Source organism: Gorilla gorilla, chromosome 14 (genome assembly GCF_029281585.2).
Source record: "Gorilla gorilla gorilla isolate KB3781 chromosome 14, NHGRI_mGorGor1-v2.1_pri, whole genome shotgun sequence".
Lineage (NCBI taxonomy): Eukaryota > Metazoa > Chordata > Mammalia > Primates > Hominidae > Gorilla > Gorilla gorilla.
The window spans coordinates 43,107,610-43,127,113 of NC_073238.2; the positions used below are offsets into that span (position 1 = coordinate 43,107,610).

The following is a 19,504-nucleotide window of genomic DNA, read 5'->3' on the forward strand; positions in this document are numbered from 1 at the left end:
CTCTGTTTTCTAAAAAATATTTGCATAACCCAAAGTCACAAAAACTTTTCCTTTCTTTTTTTCTAAAAGATATAAATTTCTAGGTTTTACATTTAAGTTTATGATCTACTTGCGTTAGTTTTTGTATATAGTGAGAGGTGTGCCTTGAATTTTTCTTTCTTTTCTTGCTTAAGGATATGCAACTCATTTCTATTTTTTTAAAATAATAAAGACACTATTATTTAAAAGAAGAACAAATATTTATGCAAACTGTGAAAGTGGAGGATATGCCTGCCTCCTGTTCCCAGGGAGAAGGCAGAAGTGGGCGGGCAGGGGAAAGGTAAGGGTTTTGAGAGCAACACGGTCTCTTCAGTGTGGGCTCCGCAGGCTAAGGAGAGGCGGGGCTGGGGCTGGCAGAGCAGTCAGCTGAGGCAGTGGGAAGTGCCCTGGTGGGGTCAGTGGCTCCTGTGGGGGTAAAACAAGGGTCAATAGGATGAAGCAGTCTGGAGGCTCAGGAGAAGGTGGCAGGGCCCTGACTCTGAGCCCGGCTGCAGGCTGGGTGTGCTCAGAGGTGCATGGTCTCCCCTGGGCGGCTCCTTGGTGTGTAGGAAGGCCCAAGACACCGCGACATTGCTGCACCTACTCCTAGAGCTCCCGCGGTGGCTCTGCGACTGGGCTGTGGCCGGGGTACTTCCTGCAGTAGGGCAGGCGGCAGGCTGAGGGAAGGCTGCTTCTCCTGGAAGACACTGTTGCTGTTGCTGGAGAGTGGAGGCTTCTTCTGAGCGGACCAGGCCTGGACACAGAGGCGGGGACCTCTCCATGTCTCCTGATGGGCTTGAAAGCTGATAGCCTGGGTGACGGGCTCTGCTTGGTGTCTGGGACCTCAAACCAGAGTGGCTCGTCGAATTTCCTTTTTCCCTTGTTGCACTGGCTGAGGGCCTTCAGCATGGTCTCCCTGGCACAGGGATCTGGGGCCTGCGGGGGAGGTGACACTTGTATAGGCTCCCCTCTGTGCTCCGGCGGGGCGATTTTCACGGTCACCAGGCTGCGGACGGGCCGGGGGTGCTGGGCCTTCCAAAGCCACGGCTTCATGTAGGCCAGGTGAGCCTCGGAAAAGTCTGGCCCAGTGAGTCTTAGGAGTGGTGGCCTGTTGGGAAAGCACCTCCAGGCCTCTGGGACCATCTCTCTCCGGGTGCGGGCATAGTCCCAATCGGGAGGAGCGGTGGGGAGGGGCTGGGTGTGTACCCCGAGCTTCCCATGGACGTAGACGACTTTGCAGCCGTCCTGGACCTGGGAGCGGAGGACCGGCCTGGACGGCAGGGACCGGTGCTTCTGGGCTCGGGGCAGCACCCTGGCCCGGGGCCAGCCCAGGAACCAGCTCAGGTAGTTGCCCATGACAGCAGTGCAATGGTCGGGACCTTCTGTTAGAAATTCGGCTTCCAGAAGCTTCCGAAGTCTGCCGCCGGGGCCAAGTGTGCTGAGCTTGGTGACCGTTGGCCTCAGGACGCTAGAAAGCGCGCAAAACATCGCGCGCTGGGCACCCTCTGGCCATAGGGTCCCGCACGGGCCAGGACGGCACCTCGTGGCATCGAGGACGTCACAGGGCGCAGCTGCAGCGGGGGAGGGCAGCACCCAGACGATCTGGGAGACCAGGGAAGCTCAAGCCTCCGTCCTTCCCACTGATGGTCCCAGTCACTTGGCTCTGGGCAGAGGGGCCTAGCAGCTGCCTCTACTTTTGTGCCTGACCTTTAAAGGTAGAAAGAATTTCGGCCAGGTCCTGGAAACTGCAGATGCCTGTTGACAGAAGGGTGCTGTTTTTGATCAGTGTGAAAATGAACACAATACACTTGGATACTCTTTCAAGGAAAAACAAATCATTGACTCATATCAGTAAAGGTGATGTGTGTTTCATTCTTCTAGGATGGATGCTAATGTCACTTTTTGCAATTTTGCTCTTAAGAAAATGGAGAGTCATCAGGTTTTGTTTTAGGACTGGCAATGTTGATTTTTATGTGGATTTCCTATAATTTCCAGCCTTCGTATATCCATGAATAGATTGTCTATCTCTGAACATTAATGTCATTTCTCTCCTTCTGCTTAATTTATTTTTAAGAATTATTTCAGTAGTCTTTTGGGGAAAAGGTGATGTTTGGTTACACATATAAGTTATTTAGTGGTGATTTCTGAGGTTTTGGTGCACCCTTTACCCCATCAGTGTACCCTGCACCCAATGTGTAGTCTTTCATCCCTCACTCACCTCCCATCCATTCCCCCAAGTCCCCAAAGTGCATTGGATCATTCTTATGCCTTTGCATCCTCATAGCTTAGCTCCCACTTATGAGTGAGAGCATACGATGTTTAGTTTTCCATTCCTGAGTTACTTCACTTAGAATAATGGTCTCCAACTTCATCCAGGTTGCTGTGAATGCCATTATTTCATTCATTTTTAAGGCCATTTAGTATTCCATAGTACGTTTGTACCAAATTTTCTTTATCCACTCGTACGTTGATGGGCATTTGGGCTGATGCCATAGTTTTGCAGTTGCTATTTCTGCTGCTATAAACGTGTGTGTGCAAGTATCTTTTTCATATAATGACTTTTTTCCTCTGGGTAGGTACCGAGTAGTGGCATTGCTGGATCAAATGGTAGTTCTACTTTTAGTTCTTTAAGGAGTCTCCACACTGTTTTCCGTAGTGGTTTGTACTAGTTTACATTCCCACCAGCAGTATACCAGTGTTTCCTTTTCACCACACCTGCACCAACATCTATTTTTTTTTTTATTGTGGCCATTCTTGCAGGAGTAATGTGGTATCACGTTATGGTTTTGATTTGCATCTCCCTGATTATTAGTGATGATGAGCATTTTTTCTTATGTTTGTTGGCTATTTGTATATTTGAGAATTACAAATTATCTATTTATGTCTTTAGCCCACTTTTTGAATGGGATTATTTGATTTTTTCTTGCTAATTTGTTTGAGTTCCTCATAGACTCTGGATATTATTCCTTTGTCAGATGGATAGTTTGTGAAGATTTTCTCCCACTCTGTGGGTTGTGTGTTTATCTGCTGATTATTGCTTTTACTGTGCAGAAGCTTTTAGTTTAATTAAGTCCCAGCTATTTATCTCTGGTTTTATTGCATTTCCTTTTGGGTTCGTGGTCATAAAATCTTTGCCTAAGCCAGTGTCTAGAAGGGTTTTTCCGATGTTATCTTCTAGAATTTTTAAGGTTTCAGGTCTTAGATTTAAGTCTTTGATCCATCTTGAGTTGATTTTTATCTAAGGTGAGAGATGAGGATCCTGTTTCATTCCTCTGCATGTGGCTTGCCAGTTATCCCAGCACCATTTGTTGAATAGGGTGTCCTTTCTCCACTTTACGTTCTTGTTTGCGTTGTTGAAGATCAGTTTGCTCTAGGTATATGGCTTTATTTCTGGGTTCTCTATTCTGTTCCATTGGTCTAGGAGCCTATTTTCATACCAGCACCATGCTGTTTTGGTGACTATAGCCTTATAATATAGTTTGAAGTCAAGTAATGTGATGCCTCCAGATGTGTTCTTTTGCTTAGCCTTGCTTTGGCTATGAGAACTCTTTTTTGGTTCTATATGAATTTTAGAATTTTTTCTAGTTCTGTGAAGAATGATGGTGGTATTTTGATGGGAATTGCATTGAATTTGTAGACTGCTTTTAGCAGTGTGGTTATTTTCACAATATTGATTCTACCCATCCATGAGCATGGCATGTGTTTCCATTTGTTTGTGTCATCTGTGATTTTTTTCGGCAATATTTTGCAGTTTTCTTTGTAGGGGTCTTTCACTTCCTTGGTTAGGTGTAATATACTCCTGAGTGTTTTTTGTTTATTTGTTTGTTTGTTTTGCAGCTATTGTAAAAGGGCTTGAGTTCTTGATTTGATTCTCAGCTTGGTTGCTGTTGGTGTATAGCAGTGCTACTGATTTGTGTATATTGAGTTTATATCCTGAATTCATTTGTCAGTTTGCTGAATTCATTTATCAGTTCTAGGAGCTTTTAGGATGAGGCGTTAAGGTTTTCTAGGTATACCATTATATCAATGGTGAACAGCAACAGTTTGACTTCCTCTTTACTGATTTGGATGCCCTTTATTTCTTTCTCTTGCCTAATTGCTCTGGCTAGGACTTCCAGTACTACGTTGAATAGAAGTGGTGAAAGTGGGCATCCTTGACTTGTTCCAGTTCTCAGAGGGAATGCTTTCAGCTTTTCCCCATTCAGTGTAATGTTGGCTGTGGGATTGTCATAGATGGCTTTTATTATCTTAAAGTATGTCCTTTCTATACTGATTTTGCTGAGGGATGCTGGATTTTGTCAAATGCTTTTTCTGTGTCTATTGAAATGATCATGTTATTTTTGTTTTTAATCCTGTTTATGTGGTGTATCACATTTACTGACTTGCGTATATTAAACCATCTTGCATCCCTAGTATGAAACCCACTTGATCATGGTAGATTATCTTTTTTGTGTGCTGTTGGATTCCATTAGCTAGTAATTTGTTGAGGATTTTTGCAACCATGTTCATCAAGGATATTGGTCTGTCATTTTCTTTTGTTGTGATGCGCCTTTCTGGTTTTAGTATTAGGGTGATACTGGCTTCATAGAATGATGTAGGGAGGATTGCCTCTTTCTCTATTTTTTGAAATAGTCTCAATAGATTGGTACAATTCTTCTTTGAATGTCTCACAGAATTCAACTGTGAACTTGTCTGGTCCTGGAATTTTTCTTGCTGGCACTTTCTTTTTAAATTACCATTTCAATCTTGCTGCTTATTACTGGTCTATTCAGAGTTTTAATTTCTTCCTGGTTTAATCTAGGAAAGTTGTATATTTCCAGGAATTTATCCATCTCCTCTAGGTTTTCTTTCCATGTTTAGTGCTTCCTTCAGGAGCTCTTGTAAGGCAGGCCTGGTGGTGATAAAATCTCTTAGCATTTGCTTGTCTGTAAAGGATTTTATTTCTCCTTTGCTTACGAAGCTTAATTTGGCTGGATATGAAATTCTGGGTTGAAAATTATTTCCTTTAAGAATGTTGGATATTGGTCCCCACTCTCTTCTGGCTTGTAGGGTTTCTGCAGAAAGATCTGCTGTTAGTCTGATGGGTTTCCCTTTGTGGGTAACCTGACCTTTCTCTCTGGCTGCCCTTAATATTTTTTCCTTCATTTCAACCTTGGTGAATCTGATGATTATGTGTCTTGGAGTTGCTCTTCTTGAGGAATATCTCTGTGGTGTTCTCTGTATTCCCTGTGTTTGAACGTTGTCCTGTCTTGCTAGGTTGGGGAAGTTCTCCTGGATAATATCTGAAGAGTGTTTTACAACTTGGTTCCATTCTCCCTGTCATTTTCAGGTACACCTATCAAATGTAGATTGGGTCTCTTCATATAGTCCCGTATTTCTTGGAGGCTTTGTTCATTCCTTCTTATTCTTTTTTCTCTAATCTTTATTTCAATCTCACTTTATTTCATTAAGTTGATCTTCAATCTCCAACATCCTTTTTTTCCGCTTGATCAATTCGGCTATTTATACTTGTGTATGCTTCACGAAGTTCTCGTGCTGTGTTTTTCAGCTCCATCAGGTCATTTATGTTCTTCTCTAAACTGGTTTTCTAGTTAGCAATTCATCTAACCTTTTTCCAAGGTTCTTAGCTTCCTTGCATTGGGTTAGATCATGCTCCTTTAGCTCGGAGTAGTTTGTTATTACCCACCTTCTGAAGCCTACTTCTGTAAATTCTTCAAACTCATTCTCCATCCAGTTTTGTTTCGTTGCTGGGGAGTTGTGATCCTTTGGAGGAGAAGAGGCATTCTGATTTTTGGAATTTTCAGCCTTTTTGCTCTGGTTTCTCAACATCTTTGTGGATTCATCTACTTTGGTCTTTGATGTTGGTTACCTTTGAATGGGGTCTTTGAGTGGTTGTGCTATTCCTTTCTGTTTGTTAGTTTTTCTTCTAATAGTCAGGTCCCTCTGCTGCAGGTCTGCTGGAGTTTGCTGGAGGTCCACTCCAGACCCTGTTTTCCTGGGTATCACCAGCAGAGGCTGCAGAACAGCAAAGATTGCTGCCTGTTCTTTCCTCTGGAAGCTTCATCCCAGAGGGGCACCTGCCAGATGCCAGCCTGAGCTCTCCTGTATGAGATGTCTGTCGGCCCCTACTGGGAGGTGTCTCCCATTCAGGATACACGGGGGCCAGGGACCCACTTGAGGAGGCAGTCTGACCATTAGCAGAGCTCGAACGCTGTGCTGGGAGGTCCGCTGCCCTCTTCAGAGCCGTCATGCAGGGACGTTTAAGTCTGCTGAAGCTGTGCCCACAGCCACCCCTTCCCTCAGGTGCTCTGTCCCAGGGAGATGGGGGTTTTATCTGTAAGTCCCTCACTGGGGCTGCTGCCTTTTTTTTCAGAGATGCCCTGTCCAGAGAGGAGAAGTCTAGCAGTCTGGCCACAGTGGCCTTGCTGAGCAGCAGTGAGCTCGGCCCAGTTCAAACTTCCCAATGGCTTTGTTTACACTGTGAGGGTAAAACCGCCTACTCAAGCCTCAGCAATGGCGGACACCCCTCCCCACACCAAGCTCGAGCATCCCAGGTGGATCGCAGACTGCTGCTCCACTGGGAGCAAGAATTTCAAGCCAGTGGATCTTAGTTTGCTGGGCTCTGTGGGGGTGGGACCTGCCAAGCCGCATCACTTGGCTCCCTGGCTTCAGCACCCCTTTCCAGGGGAGTGAACAGTTCTGTCTCTCTGGAGTTCCAGGCACCACTGGGGTATGGCAAAAAGAAAACCCTGAAGCTAGTTTGGTGTCTGCCCAGATGACCACCCAGTATTGTGCTTGAAACCCAGGGCCCTGGTGGGGTAGGCACCAGAGGGAATCTCCTGGTCTGCAGGTTACGAAGAGCACTGGAAAAGTGCAGTATCTGGGGCAGAATGCATGGTTCCTCTGGCTCAGTCCCTCATGGCTTCCCTTGGGTAGGGGAGAAAATTCCCTGACCGCTTCACTTCCTGAGTGAGGCAATGCCCCACCCTGCTTCGGCTTACCCTCCATGGGCTGCACCTGCTGTCCAACCAGTCCCAATGAGATGAACCGCGTACCTCAGTTGGAAATGCAGAAATCACCTGCCTTCTGTGTCGATCTCGCTGGGAGCTGCAGACCGGAGCTGTTCCTATTCGGCTATCTTGCCAGCCAAATGCTTCCAGCTTTTCCCATTCAGTACGGTATTGGCCGTGGGCTTGTCGTAAATAACTCTTCTTATTTTGAGATACATTCCATCAATACCTAGTTTATTGAGAGTTTTTAGCATGAAGGGTGTTGAATTTTATCAAAGGCCTTTTCTGCATCTATTGAGATAATCACGTGGTTTTTGTCATTGGTTGTGTTTATGTGATGGATTATGTTTATTGATTTATGTATGTTGAACCAGACTTGCATCCTAGGGATGAAGCCGACTTGATTGTGATGGATAAGCTTTCTGATGTGCTGCTGGATTTGGTTTGCCAGTATTTTATTGAGGATTTTTGCATCGATGTTCATCATGGGTATTGGCCTGAAATTTTCTTTTTTTGTTGTGTCTCTGCCAGGTTTTGGTATTAGGATGATGCTGGCCTCATAAAATGAGTTAGGGAGGAGTCCCTCTTTTTCTATTGTTTGGAATAGTTTCAGAAGGAATGGTACCACCTCCTCTTTTTGCCTCTGGTAGAATTCAACTGTGAATCCATCTGGTCCTGGGTTTTTTTTTTTTTTTTTTTTTTTTTTTGGTTGGTAGGCTATTAATTACTGCCTCAATTTCAGAACTTGTTATTGGTCTATTCAGGGATTCGACTTCTTCCTGGTTTAGTCTTGGGAGGGTGTATGTGTCCAGGAATGTACCCATTTCTTTTAGAATTTCTAGTTTATTTGCGTAGAGGTGTTTATAGTATTCTCTAATGGTAGTTTGTATTTCTGTGGGATCAGTGGTGGTATCCCCTGTATCATTTTTTATTGTGTCTATTTGATTCTTCTTTCTTTTCTTCTTTATTAGTCTGGCTAGCAGTCTATCTATTTTGTTGATCTTTTAAAAAAATCAGCTCCTGGATTCATTGGTTTTTTGAAGGGTTTTTTATGTCTCTATTTCCTTCAGTTCTGCTCTGAGCTTAGTTATTTCTTGTCTTCTTCTAGTTTTTGAATTTGTTTGCTCTTGCTTCTCTAGTTATTTGAATTGTGATGTTAGGGTGTCAATTTTAGATCTTTCCCGCTTTCTGATGTGGGCATTTAGTGCTATAAATTTCCCTCTAAACACTGCTTTAGCTGTGTCCCAGAGATTCTGGTATGTTGTGTCTTTGTTCTCATTGGTTTCAAAGAACTTATTTATTTCTGCCTTAATTTCATTATTTACCAAGTAGTCATTCAGGAGCAGGTTGTTCAGTTTCCACGTAGTTGCAAAGTTTTGAGTCAGTTTCTTAATCCTGAGTTCTAATTTGATTGCACTGTGGTCTGAGAGACTGTTAGGATTTCCATTCTTTTGCATTTGCTGATGAGTGTTTTAGTTCCAATTATGTGGTCGATTTTACAATAAGAGTGATGTGGTGCTGAGAAGAATGTATATTCTGTTGATTTGGGATGGAGAGTTCTGTAGATGTCTGTTAGGTCCACTTGGTCCAGAGCTGAGTTCAAGTTCTGAATATCCCTGTTAATTTTCTGTCTCGTTGATCTGTCTTGTTGACAGTGGGGCGTTAAAGTTTCCCACTATTACTGTGTGGAAGTCTAAATCTCTTTGTAGGTCTCTGAGAACTTGTTTTATGAATCTGGGTCCTGCTGTATTGGGTGCATATATATTTAGGACAGTTAGCTCTTCTTGTTGCATTGATCCCTTTACCATTATGCAATGCACTTCTTTGTCTCTTTTGTCTTTTTTGATCTTTGTTGGTTTAAAGTATTTTATCAGAGACTAGGATTGCAACCCCTGCTTTTTTTTTTTTTTTTTTTTTTTGAGACAGTCTTACTCTGTCACCTAGACTGGAGTGCAGTGGTGCAATCTCGGCTCACTGCAACCTCTGCCTCCCAGGTTCAAGCGATTCTCCTGCCTCAGCCTCCCAAGTAGCTGGAACTACACGTGCGTGCCACCACGCCTGGCTAATTTTTTGTATTTTTAGTAGAGATGGGGTTTCTCTGTGTTAGCCTGGATGGTCTCGATCTCCTGACCTTGTGATCTTCCCGCCTTGTCATCCCAAAGTGCTGGGATTATAGGCATGAGCCACTGTGCCCAGCCCAATGCCTGCTTTTTTTCTTTTGCTTTCCATTTGCCTGGCAAATATTCCTCCATCCCTTTATTTTGAGCCTATATGTGTCTTCGCACCTGAGATGGGTCTCCTGAATACAGCACACTGATGGGTCTTGACTCTATTTAATTTGCCAGTCTGTATCTTTTAATTGGGGGCATTTAGCCTGTTTACATTTAAGGTTAACATTGTTATTTGTGAATATGATCCTGTCATTATGATGCTAGTTGGTTATTTTGACCATTAGTTGATGCAGTTTCTTTATGATGTCAATGGTCTTTGCAATTTGGTATGTTTTTGCAGTGGCTGGTACCAGTTTCCCCCCCCCCCCCCCACATTTAGTGCTTCCTTCAGGAACTCTGGCAAGGCAGGCCTGGCGGTGACAAAATCTCTCTGCATTTACTTGTCTGTAAAGGATTTTACTTCTCCTTTGCTTATGAAGCTTAGTTTGGCTGGATATGAAATTCTGGGTTGAAAATTCTTTTCTTTAAGAATGTTGAGGCTGGGTGTGATGGCTCACACCTTAATCCCAGCACTTTGTGAAGTTGAGGTGGGTGGATCATGAGGTCAAGAGATCAAGGGTATCCTGGCCAGGATGGTGAAACCCCATCTCTACTAAAAATACAAAAATAAGCTGGGCGTGGTGGCATGCACCTGTAGTCCCAGCTACGTGAGAGGCTGAGGCAGAAGAATCGCTTGAACCTGGGAGGTGGAGGTGGATGCTCCGTCAGGTCATTTATGTTCTTCTCTAAACTGGTTATTTTGGTTAGCAATTCATCTAACCTTTTTTAAGATTCTTAGCTTCCTTGCATTGGGTTAGAACATTCTCCTTTAGCTCAGAGGAGTTTGTTATTACCCACTTTCTGAAGCCTTCTTCCATCAGTTCATCAAATTCATTCTCTCTCCAGTTTTGTGCCTTTGCTGGAGAGGAGTTGCAATCATTTGGAGGAGAAGAGGCATTCTGGTTTTTGGAATTTTCAGCATTTTTGTGCTGTTTTTTCCTCATCTTCGTGGATTTATCTACCTTTGGTCTTTGAGGCTGATGACCTTTGGATGGGTTTTCTGTGTGTGGAGGTCCTTTTTGTTGATGTTGATGTTATTGCTTTCTGTTTGTTAGTTTTCCTTCTAACAGTCAGACCCCTCTGCTGCAGGTCTGCTGGAGTTTGCTAGAGGTCCACTCCAGAACCTATTTGCCTGGGTATCACCAGCGGAGGCTGCAGAACAGCAAAGATTGCTACCTTCTTCTGCCCCTGGAAGCTTTGTCCCAGAGGCACCTGCCAGATGCGAGCCTAAGCTCTGCTGTATGAGGTGTCTGTTGACCCATGTTGGGAGGTCTCTCCCAGTCAGGAGGCACAGGGGTCAGGGACCCACTTAAGGAGGCAGTCTGTCCCTTAGCAGAGCTCGAGCACTGGAGCACTCGAGCTTGGAGAACCCTCTTTGTCAGGATCCACTGCTCTCTTCAGAGCCAGCAGGCAGAAATGTTGAAGTCTGTTGAAGTTGCGCCCACAGCCACCCCTTCCCCCAGGTACTCTGTCCCAGGGAGATGGGAGTTTTATCTATAAGCTCCTGACTGGGGCTGCTGCCTTTCTTTCAGAGATGCCCATCCCAGTGAAGGGGAATCTAGAGAGGAAGTCTGGCCACAGCTGCTTTGCTGTGCTGTGTTGAGTTCCACCCAGTCCTTAACACTGTGAGGGGAAAACCACCTACTCAAGTCTCAGTAATTGTGGACGTCCCTCTCCCCCCCATGCTCAATTGTCTCAGGTTGACTTCAGACTACTGTTCTGGCAGCAAGAATTTCAAGCCAGTGGTTCTTAGCTTGCTGGGCTCCATGGGGGTAGGACCCGCCAAACGAGACCAGTTGGCTCCCTGGCTTCAGCCCCCTTTCCAGGGGAGTGAATGGTTCTGTCTTGCTGGGGTTCCAGGCACCACTGGGGTACGAAAAAGAAAACTCCTGTAGCTAGCTTGGTGTCTGCCTGAACAGCCGCCCAGTTTTGTGCTTGAAACTCAGGGCCCTGGTGGTATAGGCACACAAGGGAATCTCCTGGTCTGCAGATTGCAAAAATCATGGGAGAAGCATAGTATCTGGCTGGATAGCACAGTCCCTCACAACTTCCCTTGGCTGGGAAAGGGAGTCCCCCATCCTTGCACTTTCCGGGTGAGGCAATGCCCCACCCTGCTTCTGCTCGCCCTCTATGGGCTGCACCCACTGCCTAACCAGTCCCAATGAGATGAACTAGGTACCTTAATTGGAAATGCAGAAATCACCCGCCTTCTGTGTTGGTCTTGCTGGGAGCTGCAGACCAGAGCTGTTCCTATTCAGCCATCTTGCCAGATCCCCCAAAGACATAATTTATAATTTGATTTTGGAAAGTTTGTCAAATCTCAAATGTTTAAATGCTTTATATTTTAAAGTAGAATTTCAGGTTACCATAAGTCATTCATTTAGCCAAAACGATAACTTAAAATTTTTTCAAAGGCAAAAAATTTTAGTCATTAATAGAGGGAAGACAGCTTTCAAGTTTTATGTCTCTTTTCTTTCCCTTCTTTTTTCTACAGTTTATTCAAAAGGCAAACAAAAATCTTTCTTTTTTTTGATATTACATGAAAATCTTGTTCAAGAGAGAAAGCCAAATCTCTTCCTTGCATTAGTGTGCTATTGATTTCAAAACCAGTTCTTAATAAAACCTTATAGACAAATCTATCCAATCTTAATCGGTTTGACCATAAGGTAAGACACCATAAACCTTTTGTACCCCTTTACAAATTTTTGTGAAAGAGAAGATCAGTGCTCTATGAAAAACCCATTGTGCTTTTATTCCAAAGTTCAATTTATGGAAAAGCTGAATAATACCCCTTTAACTTTAGCCTGTATGTTCACACACAGAATTTATTTTACAGGATTAATTTTTCACAAACCTTCCACAATGTGCTCAAACCTTCAGCTTTATCTTATCTAACTTAAAACAATTCTTTAACCCTTTAATCTAGGCAAAAGAAAAAAAAATCCACATTCCCATGGCATGTTATAATCTTTTACCAAAAACACATTTCGCTTCCCTTATACACTCTGCATGTAAAACTTTTCCTATTTCCCAAAGATTACTTAAGTCACATGAACTAAAAGGCATTACACTTTTTACTTTTCTGACAAAATATTTGATTTAAGCACTTATTATTTTTAAACCAATTAATCAAAGCTCTTTCATACTACACACACAACACACATAAATACACAGACAGAAGATCCAGTGCTTGTAAGATTTTTCATTTGCCAGTTTCTTAATTGGATTACTGGCTTCAGGGTGGAGCCCTTGGAGGAACAGGGCCAGGAAAGCATGCACTTTCTATGGTCTAATTAGCAGGCACAACTGGAATGTGAAAACAGAGTCCCAAAATTAAGGGTTCCATTTTAATACCGAATCCTGGATCCCTCAAAGAGAAATGCTACAGAACAACAATCCCATGATTTGACCGTGCATTTCATTGCAAAGCAACCCAAAGCCCATCAGCCCATTCTGTGATTAGCCCATCCCCCATGGGAGTCTTATCTCTCAGTGGGGGGTGGGGGGGGTGGAGACCTCTCCATACCTTCCAGGTGACCAAGAGGATGCTTCTCTGATCCAAACATGCAAAGAGCCGAGTATCCCCCCATAACTGCCATTAGCTATCCCCAAAACTATATGTCCTACATAGTTATTAGACACCAAAGCTCTCTCATAATGCGAAGTAATTTCTGATACCCCCAAAAGTCAAAACCATCAGTTAATGCAGTGCAGAACAGAACAGAACCTTAGATTTTGAGAGGGCTCGATCCACTTTTAATTAAGTTGACTTTTAACCATCGCGCTCTTTAAAGAAAAAAAAAGTTTTTAGATCTCTTATTACCCAATTTTAACCATGCCAAACTGCCAATATTTCTGATTTTTAAACCAAAGGTTAACTCCCAGGTGAAACCAGTAAATCTGAACGAAGGCTATGACTTAACCACGAATGCACCAGGTCAAGCTCCCAAGGACATAAAACAAGAAGAGAGGGAAACTTCATCCAGTTTTTTTCGTTTGTTTCAGGGACCTCCTACCAGGAGTTTCACCATGTGGTCTCTGGGCAAGACAGTCGCCCTGAGTAACAGAAAAGATAGGAAAGGGAAAGGAGAGAAAGAGAGAGAAAGCATTACCTGTGGTGAGGTGGGGAAGGCGAGCAGCTCAGGGAGGCCAGAGAAAGACCCACCCATTGCAGCAACACTGAAAAGTTCAGGTGGCCGCTTGTCAGTCGTGAAGGGATCTTTTCCAGCAGTCCCATCAGCTCTCAAGTTTCCCCTTTTGGGGAATTCTCTCTGCAGGTGAGCATCTCTTGTTATCCAGTGGAAATCTTGCCAGCTGTATGGCCTTCAGCAAGTTGCTTAACCCTCTAAGCCTCACCTTCCTAATTGGTTAAATGGAAGACCAAAATAGTACCTATCCCGGGGGACTGTGCAATCACATAAGAAACTGTGTGCAAATCACTTAGCAGAGCCCATGCCTGATATGCAGTAGATGGTCACTTCCCATCAGCTATTATTAATGAGCATCTCTGTTGGGGCTTGTGATGTAAGACACAACTGGCACTTCTTCTGTAATACAAGTCTTTACTCAAGATCATCTCTGCAGTTTACTAAGGCCTCCATAGCCCCAATAATTAACATTTTGTTTATCTCATATGAGGAGGAAGGGGAAGAGTCTGTGCGCATCTTATTGTTCTTATGTCTTCAATATTCACCCAGTTATCTTTTGTCAGCAAACACTGGTCATAAGCATCCTATCAGCACAACTCTTCTCCTCCTTATTGTTTATCTTCACTCTTTTTAATGGAGATTAGTTTTAGGTCCACATTAAATCCACCCTGGATTTGATAGCAGGTACAGAAATGCAAGTCATATTTATATGGATCATTTCCACTCAGTTACTTTTGTCCCTGGCTTGCTGGACTGGGAGGTGAGTGGTGTGGGAGGCATTACTGTGACCACAGCAGCTATATCCCCTCCCCAGAGATTTACTTGCTCTGAGGAAGAATGAGCTGAACCATCAACTCTGTCACAAGGGCCTCTCCACCCACGGCCCACCTGCTCAACTTTGAGGCTAATTTGGCAGGAAATATTACTTGCACTTAGTTAATGAGGATCAGATTTTAAATACCTCTGTAAGACTTTTCCCCCTTTTCTGAGTTTGTGTTCTTAAATGAATAGATTAAGAAATCTTATTTATTTAATTTATCATCCCTAGGTACTTGGCATTGACAACTGGATTATTATTACTATTATTAATTTTTTTTTTTCATAGAGTCAGGGTCTTGACTTGTTACCCAGGCTGGTCTTGAACTCCTGGGCTCAGGCAATCCCCCTCCTCAGCCTCTGAGTGTTGGGATTGTAGGCATGAGCCACTGGGCCCAGATGACAACCGTATTATTTAGGGAATTGGGTATCAGTCATTCATTCAACATATATTTCTTGAGAACTGCCCATGTCACAGACACAATTCTTGATTCTGGAGTTCCAGCAACAAACAGGGCAGACAAGATCCCTTTCCTGATAGAAAAGGGTGAGAGGCAGAAAACAGACAAGAAAACAAATACACCAGAAAATATCAGGCCAGTTGTACCAGGTATAGATTGTACTTAATAACAACAGAAACAGACTTTAACAAAAGGCAAAAGAAGGATTTTACTGGGAGGATATAGAGTTGTTCACAGAATCAAAGAAAAGGCTGAAGAACCAAGATTTGGAAGTTGCAAAACCAGAATAACTTTGAACATCTAGGAAACTAGAAGTGACTGACTTTCTTTTTAGGACCGCACTGGAATCAGTGAGCTCCTACTAGTACCTCCTCCTGGGTCAGGATGCCAGAAAGAGAAAGAGTGAGCAGTTGGTTGGTCTGGCTTCAGTCACTTAACCGACTCTTGGCCAGGGTAAGACATACCATGTGCATGAGCAGTTTCTCCATCTCCATCTCCAGTGGAGAGAGTGGTAATTCTCCAAAGCCAAACTGTTTCTCAGTTGCAGAAGAAGAAATGGATACTGAGCAGTCAAAAAGGACAGATGTCCCCTGATTTTAAGGCAGTTTACATAGAAGAGGCTTAGGGGTTTTAGTTTTTGCAGGTGTTCCAAAAATGGGTGTGATTTGGTTTGCATTAATTAAATTCACCTGGGTTTCAAGCAAGCAAAAGGTGATAAACCCATAGTTCCCTAAAGTGGTGAGAATAGAATTGAGAATTTAAGTTTAGTAATTTTGAGAAAGACATTGGTAAATTGAAATATATCAAGGGTAATCAGGTAATCAGAAGGATCTGGAAAACTTCATCTATGAAGAGTAAAGAAACTGCTTTAGATACTTTGGAGCCTCTGAAAGAAATATTAGCTGTCTCACTATTGGCATGTATTCTAAATAAGTTAAATAGTAAGCTTCATTCCCTCTTTAAATTTAATTTATTATAGAATTTTATTATGTCAAAGACTTCATTGTAGAAATTACTTTAAAATAGGTATTTCAAACTGAAAATTTGTTATTTCTCAATTTTTGTTTATGCTTCTGTAAAATGAATTTGAACCAGATCACCTTTGGAGTCTCTCCTAGTTTCAAAATTCTGTGTTCTACAAATCCTATCATTTTTACCAATCTGTTATAAAGCAACTATGTTGTAAATAATAATATTATTAACATGGTACTTTTGCTTGCCAAAATGTATACTATAATATTTTTGTTTTTTCTAACAGTGTTAAATTAATCTTCTTAATCTCCTTTTAAGTCAATAAAAGTCAGATGGAATTTCTTCCATTTTAGAGATTAGGAAATGAGAAACAGTGGTTCATGACAAGGAGAGAATACATTTCATTTTGTCTAGTGACCCTGAAGTGTATTATTCTTGTCCCTTTTGTAATCATTATACATCTACTATTAGATAATCATGTATCCAAAAGTTATCTGTGGTGCAAAGTCTACTTGGTTACTTAGTTGTGGCAAGGTTTTAAAAACAGTTAAAATAAAACTTGAGCATAGGAACTTGACGATAAAATCTAAGATCTTCATTTCAAGAGGAAGAAACAATTAGAATTTGCAATTTAATTAGAAAACACAATTAAAGGGATGCAGTGTCTATTCTCCTACTGAATATTAAAGTTCAACACAAAGGCAACCCTTACGTGAAATGTAGTTGTGGCTAATTAGCTGCGGTAATGGGCTGGAACAAGTGACTTGTTCACAGATAGACAATGAACTCCTCAGCGGCCAGAGATCAACGATCATTTAGGAAGCAAATGCTTAGAATCACATGGCTTAGAATATGCTTGTCTATTGCAATGTTTCACAATACATAGTACACTCCCTATGTTTTCTCTCCATATTCGATATGCAACTGCTAAGAAACATTATATGCTTGGCCTTATTAATAAAGAATTATTGATATGCTAACCCTGAACTGAAACCAAAGCAAAGCGGACTGATCTCTGGAAACAAGCTGAGTAAACTCCCAAGGTCCTGGGCCACTAAGTAGAGTTGCTAGAGACAGTAGGTCTCCTCTGCTGCCTCCTGACCTCGAATATAAAACTACAAGCTCAGGTTGCAGACCACATGTTCAGAAAAGAATGATCTCTGAAAACAGCACAGGATAAAACTCAAAAGAGCCTTGGGTCTTGTAGTTTTGGCTCTGCCACTGTGAGCTGTGTGATGTTCTGTAAGATCTTTACTTCTCTGGGCTTTCTGTATTTTACCTGTAAAGGGCATGATTAAGTCACTCTCTAAGGGTGTTATAAAAAATATCACAGATTAGGAGATGGGAAAATATAAAGATACTATGTGAAGCTGGCATTCTTTATTAGGGCAAATCTGCAAACAAGTAAGAGTTCTTTCCTATACCAGCCACTCAGTGACTTACTTACTTAAGTCCTGCTTGGTAGCAAGCCCTGTCCTGGTTCTTCCTTGGTCTCATTAGTAGGCACCTTGCCATCAGCCAGTAGGTTATCAAGACATTTATTCTCACTTCAACATCTGAGTGTTTACACATACTAGCAGTTGTTCTAGGAGCTGCAGATAGTCATGAACAAAAAAACTTCCCCACAAATCCTGCTCCCATGGACAGTCTATTATTATTAGTAGTAGTATTTTTGTAGAGACAAGATCTTGCTACGTTGACCAGGCTGATCTGGAACTCCTGGCCTCAAGCAATCCTCTTGTCTTGGCCTCCCAAAATGCTGGGATTACAGGCATGAGCTAAGGTGCCTGGCCAGACTGTCCAGTCAGAGCAGATAGACCAAAAGCAATCAAATAAATACATAAGACATCAGGAACTGATGATATGCGATATGAGGAAAAATAAAGCTGGTTAAAGGGTGAGATGTGCCTGGAGGGGGTTGCTATTTTAGCTGGAGAAAGCCTCCCTGATGTGAATGAAGGGAAGGAGGGGTCCTCATAGTCTCTGGGAAGGAGCAGTCCAGGGAAGCACACAGTTAAGGGCCCTATGGGAGAGCAAGCTTGGGTGTTCCAGGAACGTGGTGGAGATCAATGTAGCCAGAGCCAGCAGGCAGAGAGGAGATTCTGTTCCTGATGGTAGTGAGCATCCCGGGGTGTAACAACCCCTTTTCTTCCAGGAACTAGAAAGCAGGCAGGTAAACAGCACAGTCTGGGCTTAGGTGTACCAGCTGGTTGGCGTTGGTTAGGCTCAGAGAGTAACCAACCCTCTGGACAGGTGTGTGGCGATGTACGCCGGCAGGGCCCCACGGTCTTAGGGGGCCCCCCTACTTGGGCTTCAAGGCTCCACGGACACCATCTTGAAATTCTCAACACAGTTATCCTTCCTTTTGTTCTGTAAGTGAAGTCCGGGACAATGGGGCTTGTTCCTCAGGGCCTGGAGGCTCGGCTCCTGTGCGGTCCTGCCTCCTGCCTCCTCCCCACCTCCCGGACTTGGGTCTGGGTCACCTGTTCCTGCTCCTGCTCCTGCTCAGAACTGCTGCTGCCCTTCATCCTGAGAGGCCCGACACGGTGCCCCTGCCGCCCTCCACCAGACGGGCAGGGCAGGGCAGGGTGGGGGCAGGGCCAGGCATGACCCTCTGCACGCCTAACCACAGGGCGGGCCCCTGGTGCCCTAAGGGTCTGCACCTAGCCTGCCAGTATCTCTGTGCCTGAGGGAGTGTGACATTAAATAGCAAACAAAACACCTGGACAGGTCAAGTGAGACAGACTGCAGAAGAAACGCTTTTTTTCTCTTTTTTAACAAGGGACCCGCATTTCCATTTTATGCTTGTCCCTGGGTGATCTTCTTGACCAGGAATGGTGTCACGCACCCCTTGGCCGCCGCTTTCTCTCCGTGGACCTCCGGTGAAGTTGGCTTTTTTTTTTTTTTTGAGACGGAGTCTCCCTCTGTCGCCCAGGCTAGAGCGCAGTGGCGCGATCTCGGCTCACTGCAAGCTCCGCCTCCCGGGTTCACGCCATTCTCCTGCCTCAGCCTCCCGAGTAGCTGGGAAGATGGCTTTTAAAGCCGGGGAACACTCTTGCACTTTCCCGTGGGGGCTGTTGCCCTCTGCTGGGCAAACCAGGAATTAGCTCTACCTCAAAATCTGTGAAGAAAATGCTCCCAATTCCAGTTTCAAAACCCAATTTGAGACAATGGTTTGAGCATCAGTTTTCTCCATCTGCACTTTTGAAGGCTGCTGCAGATTTGAATAGCCAGTTCTAAAGTGAATTACCTTGTAGGCAGGTGACTTTCGCTTAAAACCAAGCAGTCACAAACTTTAGTATCCAGATCTACCATGTAAAGTACAGCAGAAACACAACATGTTGAGCAGTTGGTTCCACTGTTTAATTGTGCCGTCATATAACCTTGCTAACTGTGTGTGAAATATTCTTCATAATCTTTAAAAGTTATTGGAATGGGCCTACACCTTAATGGTACTTTTGTTCAGGGCTTAAATAATGTAATCAGGCCGGGTGCGGTGGCTCACGCCTGTAATCCCAACATTCTGGGAGGCTGAGGCGGGCGGATCACGAGATCAGGAGATCGGGACCATCCTGGCTAACACGGTGAAACACCGTCTCTACTAAAAATACAAAAAATTAGCCAGGCGTGGTGGCGGGCGCCTGTAGTCCCAGCTACTCGGGAGGCTGAGGCAGGAGAATGGCGTGAACCCGGGAGGCGGAGCTTGCAGTGAGCCAAGACAGCACCACTGCACTCCAGCCTTGTCGACAGAGCGAGACTCTGTCTCAAAAAAAAAAAAAAAAAAAAGTAATCACTCCCATTTCCAAGTT

At 43.7% G+C, this 19,504-nt stretch overlaps 1 protein-coding gene across 1 annotated transcript; it reads right to left on the reverse strand.

Moving 5' to 3' along the window:
* Positions 1 to 263: 263 nt before the first annotated feature.
* Positions 264 to 18,223, reverse strand: LOC134756978 (uncharacterized). The gene is made up of 5 exons (XM_063697299.1): positions 18,155 to 18,223; positions 15,188 to 15,313; positions 13,411 to 13,569; positions 623 to 1,620; positions 264 to 444 (listed from the first exon to the last, which is right to left on the reverse strand). Exons 1-4 carry the CDS (start codon positions 18,221 to 18,223, stop codon positions 625 to 627), a joined length of 1,350 nt encoding a protein of 449 aa, XP_063553369.1. The 3' UTR covers positions 264 to 444; positions 623 to 624.
* Between the last annotated feature and the right edge of the window lie 1,281 nt (positions 18,224 to 19,504).